The sequence below is a fragment of the Hemitrygon akajei genome, chromosome 14 (genome assembly GCF_048418815.1).
Source record: "Hemitrygon akajei chromosome 14, sHemAka1.3, whole genome shotgun sequence".
Lineage (NCBI taxonomy): Eukaryota > Metazoa > Chordata > Chondrichthyes > Myliobatiformes > Dasyatidae > Hemitrygon > Hemitrygon akajei.
This window is the reverse complement of record NC_133137.1, coordinates 65,404,448-65,420,737: the sequence shown is the minus strand read 5'-3', so window position 1 is coordinate 65,420,737 and position 16,290 is coordinate 65,404,448. Positions and strand designations below refer to the sequence as shown.

The window sequence follows — 16,290 nt, the reverse complement described above, 5'->3', positions numbered from 1 at the left end:
TTGACAAAAAGCCTTAATTTAGCTGGATATTGAACGATGGATAGAGCTTTTTTTGGTAAGCTAAACGCATGGCCGAGGCGAATCCAACACGCCTCTTAACAATTTCACGGTGGAAAATCTTCGAAAAAGCAGATCTCCGAACTTTGAAATTGAAACAACCTTTGTTTTCTTGCAAGCTTAATAATGCAGTCTTTGTCTTTAAAACGAAGAAAACGCACAACAACATGCCTGGTTTTACCTTGGTCCAAAAGTTTTAAAGCACCGATTCTGTAAGCCATTTCAATCTCCGGCGGTTGCGAACAAGCCTCCAGAAATAAAGACTGAAACATTTTAGCAAAATAATCCAGTGTGTCGGCAGATTCTGATTTCTCTTTTAATCCAACAATTCGGATATTGTTCCGACACAACCGAGCTTCCAGATCGACAATTCGTTGTTGAGCCTTTTCCAAACGAGAAGAAAGGTCAGCTACACTTCGACTAACTTCTTTAAGATCGAGGCTCAGAGAGTCAATTTTTTCCTCAAAAGGAAGAAACTTATCTTTTAGTTGAGTTATTTCAGTGCCGATACAGCTGATTGGAGACTCTAATCTCTTCACCCAAGGGGGTTCCTCTGAGAACTCGTCAGCTTTTTTAGACTTTCCGTTGCCTGGGTCCGGATTCCTTTTGGTGCTTCTTAGGGTAGATATAATTATAACTGTTGCTCTACAGATCCGACTGAATAAAGTTGAAATTTCAAAGTTTAAATTGGAAAAGGGAGAGATTAAAGACGGACAGAAAGAAACTATGTCTTGCATGTCCGTGAGTGGAAAGCGGAGTCTGAAAAGGGAAATACCACCCAGGCAAGGGCTAACACATAGATAGATTCCACGAGGTTGCTCTAATCACACAACGTGATAGCCACTTATCAATGTGCTGGGTCCATGTTCAACCCACCCTTGTGAGCACTCGAAAGTTTCAACCAGTGACCCCTTAATCACTGGCTTCCTTCCATTGTCCGACTCCAACTGCGACTGATTGTGTGAGAGTGAGTGTCCTTGCTTAAATCAAAACAAGCCGCAGAGTCAAATACTTCCACCCCTCTCTCAGTAAGAATCAAACAGGAGCCGAGAAAGCCAGCGGCTGACATCACTCAGGCACTCTCTCTTAAAAATAACAGTCCACGGCAAGATAAACCTAGGGGTTCATCACACTTCCCCACAAAAAAGAAAATTTTCATCAAAGAGCAAAATTTTAACTACAAACTAGAGTGTAAAACAATATATATGTGATTATCATGTAACACATTGCAGAAGCGTATACAAGTACCAGTTTTTTCCTCTTGAACTTAGCTTAGCATCTAGACAGACCATCTGCAATGATATTGTCTGTGCCTTTCACTTGCTTTATTACCATATCATATTCCTGCAAAATCAGACTCCAGTTTAACAATCTTCTGTTTTTGTCCTTTAGAAACACTAACGGATTATGATCAGTGTAAACCACAAGTGGTTTCTGCGCAGGACAAACACAGACATCAAAATGTTGTAAAGCCAAAATGAGTGACAACAACTCTTTCTCTATAGTGGAATAATTCCTTTGATATTCATTAAATTTCCTCAAAAAGTTAGCTACAGGATGTTCAACATCATCACCATCTTTTTGTAATAACACTGCCCCGGCAGCTTCGTTGCTGGCATCCACAGCTATAGAAAATGGCTTTGTAGAATCAGGTGCTCTGAGCACAGGTTGATGACATAGAATAGCTTTTAATCAATCAAATGGCTCCTGACAAGGCTCAGTCTAAACAAACTTCTCATCCTTCTGTAGGAGATTAGTTAGGGGAAAGAGCAATATCAGCAAAGTCCTTACAAAACTTACAATAATATCCAACCATTCCCAAAAACCTTCTAAAAGCTTTCTTACCCATTGGAACAGGAACCTCAGCAACTGCTTGGACATTTGCCTGAAGAGGAGCCAGCTTGCCTTGACATAGCCAAGATAGGTCACAGTGGCATGGTCAAATTCACTCTTAGCTAAGTTGACTATAAGGTTGGCCTTGGAAAGCCTGTCAAACAGCTTTTCTACTGCCAAGATATGTCCTTCCTAAGTGTCACTCCTTATGACTAAGTCATCAATATAGGCGTCTGTATTTTCTAACCCTCGAATTACAGAGTTAATCATTCTTTGGAAGGTTCCTGAAGCAGTTTTCATTCCAAAGGGCAAAACTTTATGGTCATAGAATCCAGAAGGTGTCACAAATGCAGAGATTTCTCTGCCACTCTCCATCGATGGAACACACCAATACCCTTTAACAGATCAATCTTTGTAAGGAATTTAGCTTTTCCAATCTTTTCAATACAGTTATCCTCTCTAGGAATTGGGTAAGCATCTGTCTTTGTTACTGCATTTATCTTCCTATAATAAGTACAAAATCTAATGCTACCATCAGGTTTGGGCACAATAAAATGGGGTGAGGCCCAAGCTGATGTTGACAGCCTGATAATACCATTTTTCAGCATACATTCAATCTCCTTCTCAGCCAATTTACTCTTTTCTACATTCATGCGATAGGGGTGCTGCTTAATTAGGTCAGTTTGACCAACATCTAAATCATACACAGCGACCAAAGTTTGTTTGGGTACATCAGGAAACAAATCTTCAAACTTTAGAATTAATTCTTTCAGTTGTTGTCGTTTTGGCTGCAAATGGATCAATTTGTTATCAATGTTTTCCAAAATAACTGAGTTCATAAACCTCACTGAGACTATGTTTGGCTTGTTAAAATTCTCAGACGAGTCAGTTATTCCATTCTCAGGCCCTCTAGTTTCACATGTTCCCACAACAACACTCACAGATGGCGTCTCCGGGTCAAAATAACGCTTTATCATATTTACATGTACCACCTGTGTGGGTTTTCTTCAATTGGGTGTTTTAATAACAAAGTTCAAATAATCAATTTTATAGATTGTTTTGTATGGCCCACTAAACTATGCTTGAAGCAGATTTGCCAAGATTGGAAATAACACCAATACTCTGTCTCCCACGTGATATGTCCTTTCTCAAGCTTGCTTATCATACCAATGTTTCATGTTGTTTTGAGAGTTTTGTCTTGCGAGGCTACAGACTTGGTGTAATTTATTTTTGAACTCCAAAACATAGTTTAACAAGCTAACATGCACATTTTCATCAGTTCACTGTTCCCTCAGCAAGGTCAAAGGTCCCCTCACTGTGACTAAATATGAGTTCAAATGGACTAAACCCCAGCAATTCCTGCACCGATTCTCTTACAGCAAATAGGAGCAAATGTACCCCCTCATCCCAGTATTTTCCATTTTCAATACAGTATGTCCTAATCATTTTTCTTTTGGAAATCTTCCTAAAGCTCCTTATGATTCTGGATGGCACGCAGATGATGTAATTTGTTTAGCTCCCAGTTCACAATCTACCTGCTGGAATAATCCTGAAATAAAATTACTGCTTGGTCAGATAGCGAACCAAACAAAGTAAAAAAAAAAACTTGGTGAGAGCCTTCACCACAGTTTCAGCTTTAATATTTCTGTGAGGGATTGCCTCTGCAGTGCAGAAAAATGGTTAACAGATATTGCTGGCCAGCTGTTGTCTTTGGCAATGGGCCAACACAATCTACTATAACTTTGGAAAATGGTTCACCGAATGCAGGTATAGGCTGAAGTGGGGCCACAGGGATGGCCTGATTGGGTTTACCCACAACTTGACAAATGTGACTTCAAAATTACCTTATTCAGAGGTACAGAAACAATACCTTTCCCAATAACTTTAATAAGATTTACCTCATCAGTTTTAGTCTCGTCACCAAATTCTAGAATGCCATCTAATATAAGTGACTGAGAAGTCCCAGTATCTCAAAGAATTTTCACTGGTACCGGGGTTGACCCCTCCTTCACTATACCAACCCATCTGATATAAAAGGATCAAATCCCTTCTTAACTCGGTCAGACTTCTCAGTCCTTAACTAAGCCTCAACAGAACATTCAGGACCCGGTGGGTTTTTTAGGTGCTTCAACCTGCTGAATACAAGCATTTGGGAATGACTCCTTTTCCTTTTTCAGGACAGAACAATTAGCCATAACATGATCTGCCTCAGCTTCAAAACACCTTTTTTTTCTGCTTCTTCCCTTTGTTTTTTTCTGCAGCTTCTAATCTTGCTTAAATCTAAATAAGCTGCAGTCATATAGTCCCGCCGAGAAGCCAGCGGCTGACGTCACTCGGGCACTCTCTCCTAAAAATAACAGTCCACAGCAAAATAAACCTAGGGGTTCATCACATTCCCAACTTAGAAGGCACCTTTTCCTTCCCAAATTGGAAGGCACTTTTCAGCTTTGCTTCTCCTTTTCTGCCTAGGGATCTTCTTTGGATCCTGCTCTTCTAGACGCCTTTCAGCTAGGAGACAAGATTGAAGATCCCATCCTCGTCGCCAAAGTGTTGTGGGGAAAAAATCTCAGAAGCAGAGGACAGAATGGATTAGGCCAATTCAGAGAATTGTTTCAGACTAAAGGGTTTTATTACATGATATCATGGAGAGCCCAGACTCCTAAAGTAGATCTCCACAGCTCTGTTCAACAAAAGATTACACTCACATTTATAGTCAAAATAGACATGACAAAAAGCACTTCCTCACACAAATAGAATAGAGACGTTTCATAACATGTTCTAGGTGATAACCCAGAGCACCAATCAGCTTAAAAGTTACTCTACCTGCCATGTTAGGACAGATTATGGAACAATGAGTTCAGTGAAAAACAAGTTCCCACATCCTTCTTAAAGTACAAGCAAGCATGGGAGTCAGATACTTATAGCTAGGTAGGGTTAGTTAGTTGGCAATTTACCAAAAACAGACAGTACTGCTGTCGTGGCAGAAATGGCTCCCTAATCAGTAATAATGGTTTAAATTTTCTTCCACATATCTTATATTGACAGGCCACTGCACAGGATCAGAAAAAGCAGCATAAAGTTGTAAATTCAGCCAGTTCCATTGTTGGGCACTAGCCTCCCCAACAGCAGGGACACCTTCAAAAGGTAATGTCTCAGAAAGGCTGCATTCTTTTAAGGACCCCCATCACCCAGGAAGATGCCTGCTGCTCATTGTTACTATCAAGGAGAAGGTACAGGAGCCTGAACACACATACACTCAATGTTTCAGGAACAGCTTCTGCCCCTTTGCCATCAGATTTCTGAATGGACAATGAACTCATTAACATTACCTCAGTTCTTTGCTCTCTTTTTGCACTACTTGCTTAACCTTTTATGTGTACATCTAATTGCAATGTTTAAGTATTATACAACAAATTTTATAACATATTTGAGTGATATTAAACCTTATTCTGATTCTGTGGTCTGGAATAAAATTTCAGAGCTTAAACAACTTAACTATAGCTACCAATTGTAGGTAAAAGGAGCTTGAGATAAACTGAAGTGGACAATTGAGGAATTAAATTATTTCATTAAGTCATAAACAGAGATGGGGAGAGATGAAATTCAGGACCATCAAACAAGAGAATGAAAGTTTTGTCTTGGAGCCAAGGCAGGTCAATAGGCACAGAAATATAGCTGAACAGGGCTTGCTGAAAATTAGAATATAGGCCACTGGGTTTAGAGAAAGTCAGGCTTATTAAGAATGAAAGGCAAGTGGTCAACTCCGATTTCATTTGAACAGTTGATTTTCTAAGTAACAAGGTCATCGCTGAGGGCTTGAGCAGCTGATTGGTTGACGCTAGTGAAAAATGAGTAATATTATAAAGATGCAAGTCAACAATCTTGGAGTGTTACAACATGACCTTATATTGTTGAAACAGGCCCATCAAGCAACTGTATCCATATCAAACACCATGCACCCATTTAGAAACATAGAAAACCTACAGCACATTACAGGCCCTTTGGCCCACAAAGTTGTACCGAACACGTCCCTACCTTAGAAATTACTAGGCTTACCTATAGCCCTCTATTTTTCTAAGCTCCATGTACATTACTCTATTACATGTACATGTACTGATACTATATTGATTAAATTTAACTTTCCCTATTTCCACACTAACTTGTCCGGATTGACACTCTAGATTACTGACACACCAGGGGCAATTTACAGAAACTAATTAATTTGCATACTTGCACATCTTTGGAATATGGTAAGAAATCGAATACTGTTCAAGGATCACAGTGTTTCCACCTTGAAGAGCACAGCGATTTCAAGAATTATCTACAACAGATGTTGAAACAGCAGCTGGAAGCACTGATGTTCAATAGGGCTGTGGCACAAATTTTCACTGCATAAGCAAATTGTGCATTTACATTGAATAGTCATTATGAGTAGTTCTAGGATATAATACCTTGTCATCATGGTAAATATTGCATTCTAATACCTTATTAAATAACATTACGTGACCTATTACAAGGAATAAATTACATCGCTGTTTGTTTTGAGAGACAGTTCCACAGTAAAGTTAGATAACTTGTTCAAAGTATAAGCATGTGCAAACAAGCCAACAACGTCCATGGATACTGATACTTATGAATCAGAAAGTTCTTTGTTCTGTGACCTACTCAACAAGGATTAATTTTAATCTCTTTAATTTCTGCTACCATTTACCAATGCTTCAATAAATAAAATATGACTCATCAAACACAATCAATACTTTTACTTAGAAAAATGAGATCCAAAACATGAATTGCTTCTTTGAATTAAAAAACCCACAAAAATCAATAATACATGTGGGAGGATTAAATAATTACTCCAGCACATAGAAATCTTTACCTTATATTTTTGTGACATAATTAAAACTATTAAAAATATAGACATTCTGCAGAATCTTAATCCATATCATTCAACTTTGAAAATTTCAATTTTTCTATGAAGTAAAGCATTTCAACATGTTTAAATATACCACAAATTAAAAACTGGTAATACAGTTTTTAATTATGTTCAAAATATTAAAGCACTTCCAAAAAACTCATCTACCAGCAAAGATGATCTGTTGTATCCTTTCAAAATAAAAAATCCCAATAGAGAACTTATGAAAATATTTTCAATTTTAAACTTTTTTTTATTTGTGAACTGTTTGTGCTCCCTACCCAAAGGAAGCACGAGATGGGAATCCCAAAAAAGGAGAAGGAAAAGTGGCAGAACAGAACAAACTAACATTATATGACAGTCAAATGGCAAGACCAGATGGTGTACATCTGACAAAGTTTTGGGATTGTACCTAAATTGTTAATGGGGAAGGGGAAAGGAAGACATGGCAGGAATACAACAATGGAGTATGTGATGAATGAATAGGCCGAAGAGAGCAAGTAAGCAGGGTAGGATAGGAAAAGGGAATAACATATTGCATTGTATTGCTGCTGCTAAGATAACAAATTTCACGACACATTCTGGCAATAATAAACTTGATTCTCTGGTGGTGGGACAAGGAGGATGGAATACATATTAATTGCTGCAGAGGGAATCCAATAGTACAATTAAAGGATTATTAAACAATTCTAATGTTCAAAGAAACAGTCTTATTGTTTTATCTCAAGCAATATATTAGGTAACAAGTTTTGGTGAACATGTTAGGAATTTGCAAAGTTGACAGTCAGCTTTTTTTAATACTGAGTCTTCTGTGAATGATCATTTCCTATTTGCAAGGCAGCATTACGTATCAAGACATTTGTCAAGGCAGCATTAAGACCACCATGTCTTTTAGTTTCAAAAAAAATGCTCATGTGTGATGAGGCTCAAATATGCTTTGAAAAATGTCCAGAGAATTATTCTAAATCCCATATAGTAATAATCATTTTACATCATTATTGTCCACTTGCTACACCAGTGAGTTCCAATCATAATTCTCAAAATGTGACCAGGAACATTCATAGCTCATTACATTTAAACAAATATCCAGACTGCTATAATATAAGCCAACTTGATGGGCACAAATCATAACCTGGCAACCACCAATTGGTTTTGTTCTAGGTGTCCAGTGAAATTCAGTGCTTTCATGTTATTCTTTAGTGTGGAATTTTGAACATAGATAGTGAGACTATCAATTTTCCACATTATTTTGTGATGGCAAGTCACTTGGATTATGGCAAAAAGTACTTCCATTTTCAACTAAACCCAAAGTTTTAAACTAATATTACAAAAGTGCATAGAGTTGCAGAGGAGTTGCATGACGGGGCAAGCAAGGGGAGACACTATTGCTTTTATATATGTAATAATTCATATAGCTCTTTAATACTGAAATTGGCTTTTACAGTTTAACCAGAACATCAAAATATTAGATTCATTACTTCATATATTCAATACATATAAAATACCATTAATTAAAAATAAATTCATATGTATTTGTCCATGTGCAATTATTCCAATGATCTAGTCCTCATTTTCTTGGCTATTTCTCTTCTCGTATCATTGTGCTTCTTCAAGTTCTGGATTTCATAAGGAAGGCTCAAATCCCAGACAAACAGCTGTGATTGCAATTCTGAAATATACAATTCCAAGCAGCTGAATATCATGAAACAGTTTGAATCATCTATTTGTCCACAAGCATAAGTACAATTATTGTTATAATAATACTAGTGAATTATTGTAAGCAACCCATTTGTGCAAAACAAACTCCCATCAACAGTAATAAGGCAATCTTTTGTAGACCCATTGGTTAATATCATAGCTTGCAATCGTGGAACAAGTATAAGACAGTGACAAATTTCTATGGGCAGCTGAAATTGAGGAGGATATTCAATGATTCCTGATGATTGAAGGAGACAAAGGCTTTGTAAGGATGAAAAAAGGCATATGTGGTGGACAGTGCTGGTAGGTGCCAGAAGGGAGATTAATAGGGGGGGATGAATGGGCAAGGAAATCATGGAAGGAGCAATCCCTGTGGAAAGTGGAGAGTGTGGGAGAGGGGAGGATCTGTTTGCTGATAAGGTTCCGTTGAAAATGCCGGAGGTTGCCAGGAATAATGTGTTAAATGAGAAGGCTCATGGGGTGTTAGATGATGACACGAGGAATTCTGTCCCTGTTAAGGCCGCAGAAAGATGGGCTGAGAATAGATGTCTGGGAAATGGAGGAGATGCAGGTGAGAGCAGCATCAAGGTAGAGGAAAGGAAGCTCCATTCTTGAAGAAAGTGCATCTCTGATGTCCTGGAAAGGAAAATCTCATCCTGGGAACACATGCAGTGGAGAGGAAGGGACTGAGAAAAGGGAATAGCATGTTTACAGGAGACAGGGTGGGAAAAGGTATAGTCAAGATAGCTGTGGGAATTGATAGGTTTACAAAAGACAGCTTGTCTCTAGAAATGGAGACAAAGAGATCAAGAAACGGGTAAGAGGTTACAGAAATGGGCCAAGTGAATTTCAGGACAGCTGTAAGTAGGAGGCAAAGTTGATGAAATTAATGAGCTCAGCATGGGTGCAGAAACAGCAGTCATCAATGTAGCACAGGAAGAGTTGAGAAGCATTCCCTCCTCACCTGCCTATCACTTCTGCCTGGTGTTCCTCCTTCTTCCCTTTCTCCAGTGATCCTCTCCCCACTTCTATCAGATTCTTCCTTTGCCTTTACCATTCACCTGGCTTCATCCATCATCTTCTAACTAGTCCTCCTTTTCCTCCCACCACCTTTTTAATCTGGCATCTACCCACTTCCTTTCCAGTCCTGAAGAAGGGCCTTTGCCTGAAACTTCAACTTTTATTAATTGCCATAGATACTGCCTAACCTTCTGAGTTCCTCTAGCACTTTGTGTGTTGCTCTGAATTTCCAGCATCTGCAGAATCTCATATTTAGAATAATCCTTGCCCTCCTATACTCTTCTGAGAAACTGACTATCTAGAGCAGGAATCTCAGAACACTGTAAAACACCATCAAATGCTGCCTCCAAAAAATCATCAAATTCACAGTAAGGAAATGTGACATGGCAGGCAAAATAATTTACCTGCTTTACACCATGCCTTCAAAATATATGTCCTGTTATGAACTCTTTTGTGCAAAGAGATTACCAAGCGTGTGTACGTATGTGTGCGCACATGCACCTGGTGGAGTCATCGGGGCACCAGTATGACAAGCTTTTTATCTGCTCATCATACGACGTGTCTTGGGCATCTGAAACCTGGCGGAGCCCATCCCTCTCCAGGTTATTTTTAAATCGAGCTCAAGTTGCTAGCTCGACACTCAACCCTGGTACGGATGGAGAGCATGCAAGGGAGCTGGCCAGATTCAAACTCGGGACTTCTCGCCCCGAAGTCCAGCGCTGATGCCACTACGCCATCAGCCGGCGAGATTACCAAGCATACAGAGGAAAAGAATCAAGTATATTGTCAAAGTCTCCCTGAAGGTATGTAACATCCCAAAACCTTCCAATTTGTAGGTAAGAATGGTGATTTTGCCAAGTTCTGCTCACTTTAACTATTACAACAAAGTATCAGAAATTTAGCCTACCTCTCTGCCATTTATTGTTTTCAAAATATTCTTTATTGACATTTCCTAGGATCAGCAAGACAGTGCAACAGCTTTCCTTTTCTGAAACAAAGAATTGGAGAAATATGTTATGCATTGATAAAAATTCCACCAAAAGACAAATAATTTGAACACTTTAATGAAGGCAATGAATAGGTGCTATGAATAAAGAATGTGTGTGCCTATAAAAAATGTGTATTTGAGTTAAAATCACATCCAAATTTATAAATCGATAAGATCTCACTGTTAAAAGGTAGTACATGGAATAGTACAGCAGAGAATGGGCCTTTTTGGCCATGATGTTATGCTGATCAATACAGATCTACTCCATGATCAATGTGACAAAAAAATCTAACCTGTCCTTCTACACAGCCCATAACCCTCCATTTTTCCTTACATCCATGTGTCCATCCAAAATGTCTTTATTGTATTAGCCTCTTATCACTGTTCTAGATACTTACTGCTCCCTGTGTGGAAAAAAGAAACTACCTCTGACCATCTCTTCTAAACTTCCCTCCACTTACCTTAAACTGCTATCCTCTGGCATTTGCCACTGCTGGCCTAGGAAAAAGATGCTAACTCTCTACTCTATCTATGCTTCCCTGAATCTTATACCAATATCAAGTTGCCTCTCATCCTCTGTCACTCCAAGGAGCAAAAACCTAACTTGCTCAAGCTTTTCTCAAAGACATGTTTTCTAACCCCAGGCAGGATCCTGATAAATCTCCTCTGCACCCTCTCTAAAACTTCCATATTCTCCCTTTAATAATGTGATCAGAACTGAACAGAAACCAGAGTTTTATAGTGTTCCAACATTATCTAGCAGCTCCTGAACTCAATGCCCCAATTAATGAAGTCCAGCACACCATTTGCTTTCTTAACCACCTTAATAACTTGCACTGCAACTTGAAGAAAACTATGAATGTGGACTCCAAGATCCCCCTGTTCCTCCACAATGCTAAGAATCTTGCCATTAACTTTATACTCCACCTTCAAGTTTAAACTTTCAACCTGAAACACTTCACAGTTTTCTGGATGAAACCCCATCTCCCAACAAGACATTCTACATTCTGTTATAACCTACCACAATTATTTACACTGCCTTTAACACCTTCAACCTTAGTGCCATCTGCAAACTTCCTAATCCACTTGGCAACTTCCTCATCCAAGTCATTTATAAAATCACAAGAAACAGAGGTCCTAGGCAGTTCCCTGTGGAACACCACTAGTCGCCAGACTCCAGGCAGAATATGCTCTATTTACTATCTCCCTTTGCCTTGTGTAGACAAGCCAATTCCACTCCACTGAGCCAAGTTTCCCTGGATCCTATGCCACATTACTTTCTGGATCATGAGTCATTCAGCCTACTAAGTCCATGGCAATCATCAAGCACCCATATACACTACATCAATCCCATCTCACCTCATGGTGGACTGCCAGCTTGATCCCAAGATCCATCAGTATTTACCATTTTAACTGCAGCAGTTTTAATATAACAATGAGAGCTGACATCACCGTGCCTACTGACACTAGACCTGCTCTCCAACTGGTCCTCATTAAAGGATTTGAAGAGTACTCACTCTAAATACAGGGCCTTGAAAGAAAGGTTTACTGTTACTTTTTGTCATTATCACTCTTCAAGTTGGGAGTAGGTAATTTTCAAGCCAGCTGCCTTCCTTGTATTTCCAGGCTCCCTCTCTGAAATTAAACTCTTACTCCCTGGGACAGTTGATAACTGTGTCTGGCTCAGACAATATCTTCGAAAGCTGATAGGCAGACATTTAATTACATTGTCGCCAACACAAGGCTGATGGGATGCATACATATCCCTGTGTAATTAGGTCTTGCTGATCGTGGCAGAACTGTAGTACCCAATCTCATGCTAGATTGTCCTGACAGAAATTCATGTCTATTCATTGAAATTCACTTGATTGTATTACATAGTAAAATGGTAAGTTATTTCAACATTGCAGAAGCTTTAATATTGTAAACATAAAATTACATTAATAATTATTTGTAATATCACAGTGTCAAAAATGTTCTTTAACCCCCCCCCCCCCCGTCTCAGCCTCCAATCAGTTGTAGATAGGGTACCTTCAGAAAGTTTTCAGGGACAGCTCAATTGGTGCACATATTTTTCTTATTGTGACTTCTACTGTTTTCAAGTAGTGATCGTGAAAACCAAGTGTTTTCATGCCAAAACTTGTTTTTTTTTAAATATAAAACTACCTTTCCGAATACATTCCAGTATGAACCATACAGAACATTGCTATTGCAAATAAACATTTCTTACCAATTTGTGTTGTCACCATACTTCTGATGGAGTGGCAAAATTTATCCATAACATAAATGGGTAGTTGAGTAGAAAGATCTAATAAAATGATGTCACCCCCTCCTGTCCCAATCCACAGGGTGCTGGGTTTTTGAAGATGAAGAGCTTTCACTCTAGCAGAATAGCTGTCATTCCTAAGGAAATTATTTATATAATAAACATAAATGCATTCTTGAATAAATTATTTTTCATTCAAAAATAACAATAATGAACAAAAAGTCCTCAGCAAAGTGTGAAAATAAAACACAAGCACAAGAATTTAAACACCATAACATTTTCTTTAACTTAAACAACATGTGCTAAACACTAATTTAACCCGGAGAATACTGCCTTTGTGCCTTTTTCATGTCAAATCGCACAAAACATACAATTCTACTGGGCAGCTTCTGTTGTGTGTGGGGGTGGAAGGGTGGTGAAGGGTACTGACATTATGGGAGAGACAAGAAAATGGAATTAACATAGGATTAATGTAAAGAGGCAAATGATAATCATCGTGAAAGGCCTGTTTCTCTGCTGTCTCTTTCTAAGACTCAATGAGATTAACTGGTCAGCATACCATCACAACTTCATACTGTTGCAAAGTCCCTTCACATGACAAATGCCACCCAGCTTCCAGGATTTCCTGAGCAAAAACAGTTGCCGAACACTTTTCACTTTTGACCTCCAGAGTCAATAACTGCAAACCCTGCCTCCAAACTTGCCTCTCGTGCTTCATGTTTCATTCTGATTTTCTCCCCTCATATCCTGAGATACCATTTTATCTGGAGTTCATCAACGCTCCCAACCTATAAAGGTGTTCACATGAAGGCCCCCTTTGTCCAATCAGACCTCTGGCTAGTCTTATGATCCCCGGTCTCGGGAAAAGAACAGGTGTCAGTGACATATTTTGAACTGGAGAAAGTACAACACTCGAAACAGCTGGATTCTGTCAAACAAAGTAAGTTTTCCTTCAAAAAGCAGAAAGCTAATTTCACTCATTCATTGCTTGAACAATATGTTCTACTTGCAAAGGCAGGATAGGATCTTACTCAAATATAATACAATGATATTACTCAAGAAGTTGTCCCTGTTGTTATATTCATAAATAGAAAACCAATTGCAACCAATGTAATGATCCAATTTCACTAATTAAGGGAGCATGTAAACTACTAAAGATTGCAGTTACACTGACTTGGGAGTTTTGAAGGTATGAATTTACTACTGCAAAATAGTCCCCTCTGTCAAACTCTTCACCACCAAGAATATGAGCAGACAAACTGATGGTAGGTTTCAATCAACATCACTCAATCACCAGCTGTTAAGAAGTACTAATTAATGGGGTTGTGGGTTAGATAAACTAAGATTCATAGAGAATCTATTGATTATTAACCATATTTCTCTGAATAATGAGTTGAGACAAAAATCACAAAATAGTTCAGTTTGCTGAATTGAATTACAGTACTTACTTAAGAATAGAAGCACAGTCAAATGATTGATTCATTTTATCTGAAGTATAGTCCCATATTTCAACTACATGGCTACCCTTCTTTGCCAAATATATATAATTATCGATCACCATTGTGATAATATTTCCACTGTGATATTTCTGTTGTCTTCTGCAAAAATAAATAATGGAAATATGATGTTGAAAAGGCAATAAAGAACATCTTGATCTTTTTTCCCACAATACAGGACAGCGTTCAGAGATTTCTTCCTGCAACCAAAATTATTGATATGATTTTTTGAACCTCAGCTTCAGCTCAAAGTCATTTTGTAGCAAGGTCAGTTCTTCCTCCAACCTTTCTGTTAATTCCACATCACAAGTGTTCAGGAATAGATTTAGTACCCAATAAGGAACTTGGATCAGGAGAAGATTCTGGAATCTAAGTGTCTTTATGCAAAGCACCCAAGTGGGCACAGCATACTTAAAGAATACCAGATGGTGACCTTCCTGTCTCTTTTAATTCAAAGAGGCTCAGAAATTGGAAAAAGTTCTGATGGCCAATGTTACACTTAAATAGCAAACAAGAGAAAATCTGCAGATGCTGGAAATCCTAACAGCACATACAAAATGCTGGAGGAACTCAACAGGCCAGGTAGTATCTATGGAAAAATGTACAGTCGACATTTCGGACATCGACTGTACAGTTTTCCATAGATGCTACCTGGCCTGCTGAGTTCCTCCAGCATTTTGTGTGTGTTGCTTGCACTTAAATAGGGTTAACTTGGACAGAAATGTGGAGATGACTGATATGACTTTGATAAGATTCACATTATTTCCTTGCAATTGAAAACTGATTTTATTAAACTTTGTGAATAATTCTGACAAATAAGTAACGTCATAGCTAATATTCTTAAGTTGATTACTGAATGAAGCATTGGAATCTTCAAAGAGCCTTATCGTAATTTCAAAAGGCACATTAAAAGTGTCTCAGGCAGTTTCCTTTTGAGAGGCATCTGATTTTGGTGTGCAAAAGGAAATGTACAAACTGTTCATTCTTGATACAAAAAGCTCTCAGATAGTCAAGAATTGAGAGCAGGGAACTTGATTTTATTTACCACTGTGATAACAGGGGTTAATGATTTGTGCAGCTGATCATTTCAGTCTTTTTGTGACAAGATGTTGTCTGTGAATTACACAGTGAATGGTAAATATATTCAGTACAGGTATTTTCAAGAAAGTAATAACTCTATGGTGGTGTCTGTCATTGATCGTGCCTGTGATGGAGAACACTCGGTTAACACACCCCCTCACATTGCACGTTCATAAACACACAAATATTGCCATGTCATTCAGTTGTCATTGTGGTGAGTGCACCTACTTCAATGTCTTCATGGTATTTTCTCATAATTTACCCACTACATTGTTACATACATTCCCAGTCAGACACCAAAGATTAATTTCATTCTTTATTTGTACTTGACTGTAAGTGTGTGATTGTGCTGAGTATTCTGCTGTTTCATGCTGTTGTCTCCTGGAAGTTCTGTGGTGTCCGCTGGGTCCTAAGCTGAGCTGATGCGCTCAGGTTGGCTTTATGATGCCCTTCCACATACACAGTGGAATATTCCATTTATTTAGTGATGGGAATGTGAAAATGTGTATATGTTGTTAGTATACTGTATTGCATTTAATTCTGTTAATTTTGTTGCATAATTATAATTACACTGTGGATGCATCACATTCTAATTCATGTGTAGCCTTAAGTTAACTTTGATGGTAGTACCTGTAAAAGGAGCTCATTGCCCTCGGTATGGGAGAGTGGTAAGGGCTCGCAGAAGTTCACACTGGACAAGGATAAGTATGGAGATTTTATTGTGTTTACTTTTTTTTTGTAAATATTGGCAATTTTTTTTACTATTTTCACTCATTTTCTTTAGCAGATCATTTGCATGTGTGCAAATGAATAGAAACAATCTATTTTACTTGGCCTAGAACCACCCAAATGCATACACACATTTCAAAAGAAGCAAAACACCTAAAATGTATTTGCTGCTAAACCTGACAGAAAAAGAGTAAACACGAAGAGGTATTAT

The 16,290-nt window shown here is 38.3% G+C and overlaps 1 protein-coding gene across 1 annotated transcript in view; it reads right to left on the bottom strand.

Annotated features, from left to right (window-relative positions):
• Nucleotides 1-6,635: 6,635 nt before the first annotated feature.
• lrrk2 (leucine-rich repeat kinase 2) overlaps nucleotides 6,636-16,290 on the bottom strand; it is a 130,695-nt gene continuing 121,040 nt past the window's right edge. Inside the window, exons 48-51 of the mRNA XM_073066269.1 lie at nucleotides 14,223-14,372; nucleotides 12,739-12,911; nucleotides 10,428-10,508; nucleotides 6,636-8,471 (exon numbers count right to left, since the gene is read on the bottom strand). Coding sequence (XP_072922370.1) covers nucleotides 8,350-8,471; nucleotides 10,428-10,508; nucleotides 12,739-12,911; nucleotides 14,223-14,372 — 526 coding nt within the window. The 3' untranslated portion in view covers nucleotides 6,636-8,349. The remainder of the gene's footprint in view (nucleotides 8,472-10,427; nucleotides 10,509-12,738; nucleotides 12,912-14,222; nucleotides 14,373-16,290) is intronic.